This window comes from Emydura macquarii, unplaced genomic scaffold (assembly GCF_026122565.2).
Source record: "Emydura macquarii macquarii isolate MOO-44397 ecotype Brisbane River unplaced genomic scaffold, CSIRO-AGI_Emac_v2 contig_3603, whole genome shotgun sequence".
NCBI lineage: Eukaryota > Metazoa > Chordata > Testudines > Chelidae > Emydura > Emydura macquarii.
The window spans coordinates 7,333,302-7,345,847 of NW_027133740.1; the positions used below are offsets into that span (position 1 = coordinate 7,333,302).

Genomic DNA, 12,546 nt, shown 5'->3' on the forward strand with positions numbered 1-12,546 from the left:
TGAATTTGAACCCGTAACATACAGGTGAAGGTTCCATTGGGTCCTTTCCAAGCCTCTAAATAATTACATACAATGATTTTGGTTGCTTTTGTCATGTTCATTAAAGGCCTCATCAAAACACACAGATTCCGGTTGACTTCAGTGGGCTTTGGATTGGGCCCTAAAAGAGATTTTCCCACCTTTTCCCACCGATGAATTATTTTCATTGTCAATGTTGTTTTACTAAGCAAACTGATTTGTGAGATTCCAAAGTATAAACAATGGGGAACTTTTTATTTTACAGATGGAATTCGTTGGTGTAAGTCAGCTGTCGTTCATCCATGATCTAGGACCAAAGGGCATGTAAGTTGTATTTCATTTCTTTGTGTGAGTTACATTTCATCAAGACCATCATTTTATAGACTGTCCAAATTGGTAGCTTTCCTGCCAAGCTGGTGATTGATTTGGGAACATCTTATCTTCCATATGTTAACCATGTATTATTATTCACAAGAGAATATTACAACTCTGGGAAACAATAAAGAATGTAAAAGGCAGACCACATCTGATTGCAAGACTCACAGGGCCAAATTCACCCTTATTGCACCAAGTATGAATGTGGCCCAATGCAAACAACCAGAGCAATGTACAGTCCCTGTCATAACATGCTTACATCACTGGTTAGTTTATTTTTTGTATGATGGTGACAAGTCAACCATGGGCTATTACTACAAGAGGAAAAGAGTGCACTGTAATCAAGAGACGTCAATTTTTTTCTTTAAACTTCCCAACATTTCCAAAGTTTCCTTAAGCCTGGGGCTGACACTTAATTCCTTTCTTTTGAACGCTATTAAATAGACACTGTGTTGTTTCAGTTACAATCAAAAGTGTCTGTTGATTTTGTAAACGGCCTCGCAGGCAGTAGTGAAATATTCCTTCCAGTTATTTGGATGGGACATGGGTGTGGAAATGCAGTGATTCCAGGCATCCAGGGTTATAAACTGGGAAGGACGTGACAGTGGGCAAGGTGGAGAAGTGCTGATGGAGCCCTCTCTCTGTTCAGTCTGTGCTGCAGCCCTTAGCACTAACACATTCCTCCTCTCCAGTTCTTGTTGTGCTCAGAGGTGATTCTTGCTTTTCCTGCCAGGTGGGAGAGTTGGACGCATCTTCTATCCATATAATCCTCCATGGCCTTCATTCTGCCACCTTCTTCCCTGTTTGTGTCCTAGATACCTCTTTGCCCTCACCCCAGTCCAATCCAAACTTCATGCCAGGCCCTACCGTTGCTCAGCCTATCATTTGTAAGCTGAGACTTTACCCTTTAGCCCTTCTTATTGCTGCCATGGTATTTATTACAGTACCACTGCTATGACTGTGGGCTCAGTTCATTTGCTGGCTGTATGATAGTTATGTTCAAGTCACCCACTGCTTGGGAGGCAGATAAAATGTTTGACAGAAAGAGAATGAGAGAGAGGTGATCAACTTCTGCTCTATTATACCCATTCTACCCTACTGAGGTGAAAGGATCATACGGCTGTCACAGTGCTGTGTCTGACCTACCCTTTATACCTCCAGGTCAGAATCCTCCAGTCCATATAGATTCATCTAGACATAATTAATAAGCTGCATATGCATGTATCCAATTACCATTTCTTTATCATCCTTGCATTTGTTTCAGAGAAGGTATGATCATGAAAAGATCTGGGGGCTACAGAATACCCGGTCTGAACTGCTGTGGACAAGGAAGGGTCTGCTATCGGTGGTCCAAAAGGTACTATAGCATGGGGCTATGTCTCTTTAGGTGACTTTTTACCTATTAGAAAGACAAGGTGGAGGACCTCATATATTTTTTTGGACCAACTTCTGTTGATGAAAGAGACAAGCTTTCATGCACCACATAGCTCTTCTTCAAGCCTGGGAGGGAAAGGTAATCTGTGTCACAGCTAAATACAAGGTAGAGAACAGATGGTTAAGCATAAGGAGTTAATACTGCAAGAAACCATTAAAAATGAAGTGGGCCGTTAGCACTTTGGCAGTCGGAGGACAATGGAGAGTAACAAAGTGGATTTACAGATGGTTGTAATGAGATAAAACTAGTAGCTCTGTTGAGTGCCTGATTTTTGGTGTCTAGCAGAATTATGAATTTAAGATTATTAGTCATTCTAGACTGTTTACTGAAAGTAAATAGTCTCCCTCACATTTTCCTAGGCATAAGTTTGTAAAATTGTGATTCCTTCTATAACTGAGATTTCCACATTTCAACAAAAATATGAAAACTTGAAGCAACTATGGATTCATAGATTTTTTTCATGTTTTTTTTTTTTTTTTTTTTCCCTCAAGGTCAGAAAGGGCCATTAGATCAGCTGGTCTGACCTCCTGCCTAGCACAGGATGGCTTTGGTTTTTGTCTAGTATTAAATTCACAACAGACATTACATACAAGCTTCCCATGTGAAAAGTGATTCTGTGTAGCACTCATCCAGCAGAAATTCCGATTCTGCCACCTTCTGTTCTTTCCCATGTCAGACTGTCGAGGTGATCTGTTGTTGTGGCACTTGGAAGTTTCAGTTCAGTTTACCATACCTTTCTGATTTAAAAAAACCAAACCAAACCAAATTAATTGGAACATTGTCCAGGCTGCACTCACCAGTGGATTAAATCAGATCTGAACCACAGCAGTAAAGAATCTTCTCTGATGCACGTTGTGAAAGGATTCCTATAGAGTCCTGAATTGTGTGGTTTTGAAGAGAATTACTGGTTGGCAAGTTTTTTATCCAGTTTAATTGAGTTAAAAAATAAAGGGCCAGATTGTGCCCATCTGTGTCGTGGATACATGAGGCAGTGTGGGGGAGGAGGCACAAGAAGCCACTTCATGCCTGCGCCACTTAGAATCATAGAATCGTAGGACTGGAAGGGAGCTCGAGAGGTCTCCTAGTATAGGACCCTGCACTCATGGCAGGACTAAGTATTATTTAGACCAGCCCTGACAGGTGTTTGTCTAACCTGCTCTTAAAAATCTCCATGACAGAGATTCCACAACCTCCCTTGGAAATTTATTTCAGTGCTTAATTACTCTGACAGTTAGGAGGTTTTTCCTAATGTCCAACCTAAACCGCCCTTACTGCAATTTAAACCCATTCCTTCTTGTCCTATTCTCAGAGGTCAAGGAGAACAATTTACCTCCCTCCTCTTTGTAACAACTTTTATGTACTTAGAAACTTATCGTGTACCCCCTCGGTCTTCTCTTATCCAGACTAAACATTTTTTTCTTTGTGTGAGTTACATTTCATCAAGAGCATCATTTTATAAAGTGAGACTTCCCTCACAGATCATGTTTTCTAGACCTTGAATCGTTTTTGTTGCTCTTCTCTGGACTTTTTCCAATTTTTCTACATCTTTCCTGAAATGTGGTGCCCAGAATTGGACACAGTACTTCAGTTGAGGCCAGATCAGTGCGGAGTAGAGCGAAAAAATTACTTTGTGTCTTGCTTACAACACTCCTGCTAACACATCCCAGAATGATGTATGCTTTTTTTGCAGCAGTGTTACACTGTTGACTCATATTTAGCCTGTGATCCATTATGACCCCCAGATCCTTTTCCGCAGTCCTCCTTCCTAGGCAGCCATTTCCCCTACTTCACACAGAAACCTGGCCTAATTATAGTTCCTGTGCTCACTCAGGTGCTGGAGCTGACTGCTCCTCGCTGCCTGGAAAATAAAAACCACTGCAGAGAAGGCAGAGAGGGGTTGCTCCCCATCACCAGCAACCACAACCTGTTGTAATGTCATGGGGAGTTTTTGGAGGTCAGCTGTAATTTTCACCTTGGTTGTGAGACTAGCTCCTTGTTACAAGCTAAGTGAGCATGCTCTGGCCTGTAAGAAAGACAATGATCCTCCTTATTTACAAGTCAGCAGAGCAGCCTGTGTTTCTGTTCTGTTTTCATTATCAATATACATGAAGTCTGTGATCAAGGGGGCAAAGATCCCCTGATTTTATGGGAGGGAGTGTCTAAATTTGATGTGGGAGTGGGGGAGTCTGTAGTTATCCAACTCGTTGGTTACTATGCCTAGTCTTAATCTAGGGAATGGGGAGGAGAAAAGAAAAGCATAGGGCCCTTTCTAATAACCTCTTTAGAGCTCCCATATTCCTAAAGCTGGCCCCGACTATGCCTTGTTGCTATATGATGAGCATCATGCTCAGAAAACCAACATGGCAGCTCTGGACAATTTGAACAGGGAATAATAGAACCGAATTGGGCCCAGCAACATAACACTTCAGGTTGCTATGAAAGATACAGTAATGAATATATCTTTGCAGTTGGTTGAAAAAATACATTATCTTTCCTGGTACATTAATTTGTATGAACAAAGATCTGGACTAAGGCCATGTGACTGATTCGCTTGTGTGTGGGGCACATCAATCATATGTGTGTATACAGAGATGGCAAAAATACTTAGACACTACAGGGAAATATTTTTTCCAGAGTGCTCGAGGGCTATGGTGCTTACACAAAACCTGCTAGTCATTTCTCATCTTGTTTTTCTACTGTGATGCCTGTTGCTTGGCAATGAAACCTTTCCAAAATGTCCTCTTTGTACACTTTCCATTCGCTTTAATAGGATCCAGTGCCTTTATAAATAACACATGAGAAACTCAAACTAGAGTCCTACGATGGTTTCCCATCTAGCACCGTAACCACTGCATCATCCTTCCTCTCACTTAACTGCTGATTAGAGCATCCAGATACAGGATTCTGTGTACCACCTGTTGCTGTAATCTCCTCTCTAGAGGCTGGTTCTCCTTTCCCTTTCATCAGTTTTACACTAGTGTAATTACACTAACTTCAGGGGAGTTACTCCTGTTTTACTCCATTCTGACAGCACAATCAGACGCCAGCTCTCTAAACCATATTGAAAAAAAACTGCCCCACCCATAGGTTACAATCCCTCTTTGCCTGCGTCAGATGCTAATGAATGGCTGGAGTTCTCTCATAGAGACTGCTGTTCACTTTATATTATTTGATGGCTATCATTTTTAAGTGAATTTGAGACAAATATTATCTCCCTTTATAGGTGGTTAGTAGTGAAAGACTCTTTTCTAATGTACATGAAGCCAGATAGCGGAGCCGTTTCCTTTGTTCTGCTGGTAGATAAAGAATTCAGCATTAAGATTGGCAGGAAAGAGACTGAAACAGAATATGGGTTGCAGATTGACAATCTTTCCAGGTAAGAAATATATATTTTATTTATACCTCTTCCCCCGCCCCCAGGTTTTCATTTAAAATTGGCTTCCTTTAATCAAAAGGGGCCCATTCCCTTATATGCAGGGCGTGTTAGCAATTTGCATCTGCCACAGAGAGTCAGTATGATTCAATTAGCATCTTTCTTCAGGGTTCCAGAGAATCCAGCCACCCTATTATTGTGGCAGAAGAATCCTGATCAATGGGACAGTTCCTCAGCAGGTGTAAATGGTCATTTGAAGGTTTTTCATATCTATGAGGCCATATTCTGCTCCCAGTTACACTGGTGCTATCCCATTTAAAACAATGGGGTTGCACCAGTGTCAGCAACATTTGGTCCATGCTGCGCAAAAAGCGCACGTAATATCTACCTATTGTATTTATAGGTTGTCAGTAACTATGGTATTTAGGTGCTGAGTTTTTTTTTTAAAACAACCTTCTGCTAAGTAGCTGGCTACTGGCCACTTGTGATTAAATAAAACGAGGTTGATACTCAGTTCCCATATCCACATGTTCAGATGGTGAGAACTAGGTTAAATAAAAGTATGCTGCCTATTCATTCTTTTCAATACTTGGCTTCTTTTCCAGGTCACTGATTTTGAAGTGTAACAGCTACAGACATGCCCGATGGTGGGGACAGGGAATAGAAGAATTCATTCAGAAAAATGGCAAAAACTTTCTAACAGATCACAGATTTGGGTCATATGCAGCCGTGCGGGAGAATACTTTGGCAAAGTGGTAAGATGGTCCCAGCACTAATAAGAATGTGCTCTATCTCCTATTGAAATCAATGGCAAAGATGTCATTCTCTTCAGTGGGAGCAAGCTCATGGCCCTGCTGATTTATCATTCACATTTAAATAACATGGATGTTTGAATTCACTGACTCTAGACACTGTAAATCACTATGGAAGGATCAAAGATGCAGCTTCCTTGTCTCATCTGTTGAGATGACTAGTATAACCATTTCACTCCTGTTCTGACTTTGCTTTGCAGTGCTCAGAGCTTTCAGATTTCAAATTTTTGTTGAGATTGGACACATTAGTTGTTTCTTAATTTAAGGATAAAAATGATATCTTGATGCACATGTAACTCATCGTAAAATTAATGAGTAGTATGCTTACGAAGGGCGAACAGAACGCTCTCCTTACTTTAGAAGCTGCTGGTTTCACTTCTTAGCTCTACTGTTGTTTTTGGGTAATGTTTTCAAAAGCACCTAATTCAAAATTTGATCCTGCACCTCTTTCTTCTCCCTTCTCAACAGCCTCTCCATAAAGCAGCTGTTCTGATTCTGGCATGTGCTGCAGCCCCCTATCTTGCATGGACACAGAGCAGCGTAGTCACATCTTCCCCATTCTCAGATAATTCTCAGAACACCCAGGAGAAAGTGTTTGCAGGTTCTAACCCTAATGCTGTATTATAGTATTGCCCCTCCTGAAAGCTGGGTCCCATCGTGACACAGGTATCAGTCCACTACTGAGCAGTAGCACGTGTCTGGGGCTTTGCAGGCTGGCTTCCCAGTGGGCAGAAATCAGTGACATGAAGTCTGGGTATATTCTAAATGTAACTTGCTTTATTGATGCACATGCACCAATTCTGAAACGAGGTGGTCAAACAGCATGCAGAACAATCCCTCCTTGTATAAATCTCAACAGAATTCGGTCTCAAAAACTGACTCCAATCACAGCCCAGGGCCATGTGATCATGCCTGCCATAACAATATTTCATTGTACTGGTTTCATTAAGATGTTAACAAAGATGTGAAATTCTCCTTGCACGTTGCCCTAGTACATGAAATTAAATGTGTTTGCTTTTGAGAAAGCAAATGGAAACATTTAAATTCCTATTTTAATCTCGAGTACTAAGATATTTTTACCTCCAACTATGAATTCATCATTTGATTAAAAGAAAAATCCAAGTATTGTGTTTGTTTTTCAGGTATGTAAATGCAAAGGGGTATTTTGAAGATGTAGCAAATGCCATGGAGGCAGCGAGAGAAGAAATTTTCATCACAGATTGGTGGTTCGTATATCTGTGTTTGGATTTTGTCCAGCAGTCTCTGTGAGAACATTCGTTACAATGCTGCACTGTTCAATAGGCCTTACAGTATGGAAACTAGCAGTGCTGCCAAGTGGTTTGGCAGTACATCCAAACCTTTCACAGCAAGGGTTTTCATTCAAAGGCCTTTTCAGGAGACTTGGCAGCAGAAGCACACACTTAAAATCATTAGTTCAGGTGTCTCCTTCCCAGAAATACTCTTGATGGCTGCATGGTACAGTGAGGCACCATCTGCACTGAGGGTGGTATGGGGCTGCAGGGCTTCAGTAGAAGCACCCAGGGTACGTCTCTGGGAGGCAGAATGTCTCCCAACACATGGGGATATGTACAAATTCATACACCACTTAAGCAATGCAGGACATTCCCCCGCCATCGCCTTGCATGACAGGCCAGCTCTACTGACTGCCACATGGGGTGACAAAGCTATTTCACTCCCTACTCTTTACTCCCCATTGCGGGGCTGGTACACCCCCTCACCCTCTGGGGACTGGAGGAGGGGTATTATAGCCCTGTGACTGAGTTTGAATGACTGCTCTTACCTCAGGGCAGTATGGTCTAATGGTTGGGATCTATATGGCGGCCTTCCTTGTCGGGGCTGCGTGGTTCAATGGTCAGGGGAGTGGGGGCCTACGTACTCCACCAGGGCCCTGTCAGCAGCAAACATATTCACCACTGGATCAGCGGGGATAGGTCCGAAACACACTGACTTGGTTCCCGGTTCTACAACCGGATCAATATCTAGTTCCTCTGGGCTACTTCCTATCCTGTTTTCCCATGCTGTAGTCCACAGGTCCTCTGGGTCTCTGGGATCATCAGCTAGCAAAGCTCCCAACAGCTATGTCTCTTCTTGAGCTTCTGCAGGCCACCCAGGGCCGTATTATCCATTAGGCACAGTAGGCACAGTGCCTCGGGCCTACGAAACTTTCAGGGCCTACAGAAAAAATTTTTATATATAATTTTTTATTTTTATTTAAAAAACTATTTATTAATAGCTTAAAATCAAATTAGTTATTTCGGTCAGGGGGCCTATGAAGGCAAGTGTGCCTAGGGCCTACGAAGGTCTTAAAATGGCCCTGAGGCCACCCGGTGTCCACCTGGGTCTCAGCGCACCTGGCCTCCATTGTCTGGGGCTCCAGCAGCTCCCAGAAGGGAGCCTGCAATATGCATCCTCTCTCCTCAACAGTCAGCCCCACCTGAGTCCTTTTATACTGAGGCTCCAGTTGGAGCATACCCAGCAGTGGCAAGGGGGCATGGCTTCCTCTGACCAGAATATGGGTTTAACCCTTTCTTGTCCAGTGGGGGGCTAGTACACCCTGTCACACTCCCCCTCACTCTTTTTGGGTGAGGTCCTGAGGGGAGTAAGTAGGGGTACAGATCTGTCCACCTCTCCCTCCTCCACATGGCACTCTGGCATAAGAGCTAAGCAGAACGGAGCCCTATGCTGTTCATTAGCAGGGACTGTTCACTGCTGTGTAGAGCTTACTGTTGGAGGCAGAGACCATTTTTCTGCACCCGACCAACTTCCAGAGTAGAATAATTACTGGGATTGAGAGTGACTTGGCTGGATCTCTTTCTCCTGAGGCTGGATGGTGCTACAAATCTTTAGTTCCCTGTGTACAGTTTCTGTATGTTGCTGGCACTGAGGCTAATGAAGGCCATTGCTAGCCACGGAGGGCAAAATCCTGAAGTTTGCTTATAAAAGTTGTATAAATGACGATGCAGCTTAGAAAATCGACGCTGTGCAATGCACATCCTGGAAGAGGCATTTAACTTCCGCTGGATATGGCTGTGGCTCAGCTAAGCAAGAGGCAGGGAGATCAGTCTGCTCAGAGGCCTTATTAACGGCATCCCAACACACGTTAACGTATGAGGTGAAGGGTCTGCAAGGAAGTAGTTAGGAAGGCTCCACTGAAATCTCCTGTTGGGATGTGGCAGTGACAATGCTGCACCAGGATGGGCCATGTTGTGACACTCCTGGAATCCGGAGTATTTTCTTTTAACCCCCAAATTGCTTTCAGATCTCCCAGAGGTATATTTTTTTCTCCATGAGATTGAGAGTTTATTCTTTCGTATGTGGAGTTTACCTTATGCATCACCACTGAGTTTGGTCCCACTGGGTGCTGACTGCAATAATCCGATCACTGAGGATAGGTTGTTGGCCTCTGTGTGACACATGGGACACATCACCTGTTATATACTGCACCGTTGTTAAAAAGCAAACAGTAACAGTGCTATGAAAAAATAAATCGTTGTAGAAGACCCGACTTCACATCTAATGAATAAACTCTTTTAGTTTCTTGCCCATTATTGGAGTAGATTAGTTGACCTTACGCATTGTTTTCACAGCACAGACTGTTTGGGTTTTTCACCTTTTTGTTTTCTTAGGCTGAGCCCTGAAATCTTTATGAAGCGACCTGTGGTGGAAGGAAATCACTGGAGACTAGACTGCATTCTCAAGCGGAAAGCGGTAAGCGTGCTGTGCCTAGTGGCTGGCTGAGGCCCTGATTGCAGTAAACCCCCATGTAGGCCTGGGTCTAACTCCATGCAGCTTATTGCTGGATGGGAGGATTCAAAGGGCAGCTTCACTCCTTCTTGTTCCTTGGCCATCTGTGTTCATGGGAGTGAGGCTCATGGTGCATGAATGGCCAAACTTAATTTTAATTTAAAAAAATCATACTCTGATGCTCTAATTTTGACATGTCACTGCCCGTCAGTGATCTGCCCTTCCCTCATTCTGTGTGCAGATAGGAGCCCCCTCCAGGTAGACTCATGCATCATTGCAGTGAGGACATGGCCAGTGAGAGCTGAAGGCCCTCTCCTCTTCTTTCTCCAACCCCCAGCAACAGATCAAAGTTGCAGAGGCTGCAGTCAGCTCGGCGGCAGCAGCAGAGAGTGGGAAGCTCAGTGCTGAGGCCCAGGGCTGGTAGCCAACCAGCTGAGTGACATTCAGCACTGCACCCCACTCAGCCACGGTTTTGAAGGGAGGAGGTGTTCATTCCCTACTTTCTTCATCTGGCTTAGTTTTCAGATGGAGGATTGTGAGGATGCCAGGGAATAGCACCAGTGCAACTTCCTAAATACCCCCCAAAATTTCTTCCTGAGGGGAGGGGTGGTTTCTCCCTCCCCCATGTCTGCTCCAGGTTCCTGGGGCATTGGCACAGCTGCTCCCGCTCTGCTCCACTGCTCTTCCCCCTCTTTGGTGTATGTAACTAAGAGATATTGGGCCAGGCACCGTACTGCAGTTATTGGAGTCACACCAGAGCTATACCTGGCCCATGGGGTGAACATTCTGCTGGGAGTGATGATGCAGAGACAGTGCCATTCATTCATGTTATTACCAGAGATCATGATATATGCATCTATTTCCAAAACTGATTCTTAGTAAATTGCTAATGGTGCCATCCCGAGGAGATAAAGATCTGCTTAGAGAGTCATTCAGTGGTGTGCATAACTTACCTATAACTTACAGGGGGCTTATCAGTTTGTAACAATGCTTTATGCTAAATGGGTCTATTGTGTGTTTATATAGATGGTCTTAGCTTAAACAGTTTAACTGCTGAAAGTCACATACTGCAACAGTGAGCTACTGTGTGCAGGGTAGTATTTTTCTTATTGTAATAAGGAAATGACTGTCTGCACTAGACTTTTTCTTAGCATTTCCCAACACTGTCACCACCAGGGCAGCTCCACCCATGTCCTGCTCAGAGCAGGTTTAGTGAGAGTTATTAAATTGCCTGCAGCCACCGGAAGCCCTGTTTACACGAGCACTTTCGTTATTTGCTACTGCCAGTTTGAGTGTACCAGTGAGAGCAATGGTGGGGAATTCTAGTGGAGTGGAGACTTGAGTAGACCAGGACCAAGCCAAAAGAAAGGCAGGAAGGTGATACACTTTTTCTCTCTAAATGTGACTTGTGTTAATGCAACTGGAAAAACATTGGGAGCTTCATTTTTAGTAGTTGGCCCTCATTTTCTGTCCTGTTCATCATTTCTTTGCCCCGCTCCCTACATTTTCATGGGCTAGACTGTCACAGGCCTTGCCTGGTCAAAAAGGGACGTAGGGCCAGTTGTCAGGCCAGCCTTTACTCCTTTGCTTAGCTCTGCTCAGATTGTGGCTCCAGCTGCCGGGAGGAGAGCAGGAGCCCCTGGTCCGCTCTTCCCCATTGTGGACAAGTAGAGAGGGGCGGGTATTAAAAGTAGAGTGGAAGGATATTATACTCAAGTACATAGTGTCATTAGAGGAAATTGTGGGGGTTTTAAAAGCATAAATTAGGTAAGATATGAATGTGTACAAACTGGGTCATGTTCCCCTGAGTTGGATGTGATGTGGTACTTTCAGACAATATAGTAATAAAGATGACTCAGAGTCATCAACTCTGATTCACATTTCACTGGTGGCAGAGTAAGCAAAGGGGTGCATAGCAGGTCACTAGACAACCCTTTTGCTTTTGTTGTTGTTATATGCATTTAAATATGTGCTTACCATGTATCTCTTTTTTTTTCTGACAGCAACAAGGAGTGAGAATTTTTGTAATGCTCTACAAAGAGGTGGAGCTTGCTCTAGGAATCAACAGTGAGTACAGCAAGCGGACCTTAATGCGTCTACATCCGAACATCAAGGTATTCATATGCCATGTAACCTGTATGAAATACATGCATGTTCATTGCCCTGTGTGTCTAACATCAGCTCTCCAAATCTCGGAGAGAGATGAGGAAACTCACCACAATGAACGGGAAATGTAGTTACAATCACCATTAGAAGGGAGAATATTCTTCAAAGACATACGCATATCTGGTTCTACTTTACAATGGGCGCTAGTTCTTGATTGTGGCAACTCAGGTACCTTAAAGATATAAGTATATATAAATATATTTAGCTTAGCCTTGACAAGGTTCCATTCATCAACGAAACATTCACCTTGTTCAAAAGAATTTTGTTTTATATGGCAAGTTAACGAAGTTAGAGCAAGTGGAAAGTTACGCTCGGATATGGGTCTGAGGAAATATCCTTTCTGCTCATACACAGACTGAGCTAGCTAAGGATCAACATTGAATTTTTATGTTCCTTAAATGTGTATCCATGTGCTGGTTAATTTTCTGTTCTCTCAGAGAGCAATTAATGAACTGTGGCACAGAAGACAATAAATAAGGCCAAATAAGACCAATGTCTGGAAGCTAAAGCCAGACAAATTCAAATGGGAAATAAGGCACACATTTTTTAACAGTGAGGGTGATTAATGACTGGAACAAACTACTAAGGAAAGTGGTGGATTC

At 43.3% G+C, this 12,546-nt stretch overlaps 1 protein-coding gene across 3 annotated transcripts in view; it reads left to right on the forward strand.

Annotated features, from left to right (window-relative positions):
- PLD1 (phospholipase D1) overlaps positions 1–12,546 on the forward strand; it is a 94,103-nt gene that overhangs the window by 38,029 nt on the left and 43,528 nt on the right. For all 3 annotated transcript variants that reach the window (XM_067536574.1, XM_067536575.1, XM_067536577.1), the window contains exons 7-13: positions 284–342; positions 1,658–1,750; positions 5,052–5,204; positions 5,807–5,956; positions 7,156–7,239; positions 9,661–9,742; positions 11,782–11,892. In XM_067536574.1, the coding sequence (XP_067392675.1) occupies positions 284–342; positions 1,658–1,750; positions 5,052–5,204; positions 5,807–5,956; positions 7,156–7,239; positions 9,661–9,742; positions 11,782–11,892 (732 nt within the window). The remainder of the gene's footprint in view (positions 1–283; positions 343–1,657; positions 1,751–5,051; positions 5,205–5,806; positions 5,957–7,155; positions 7,240–9,660; positions 9,743–11,781; positions 11,893–12,546) is intronic.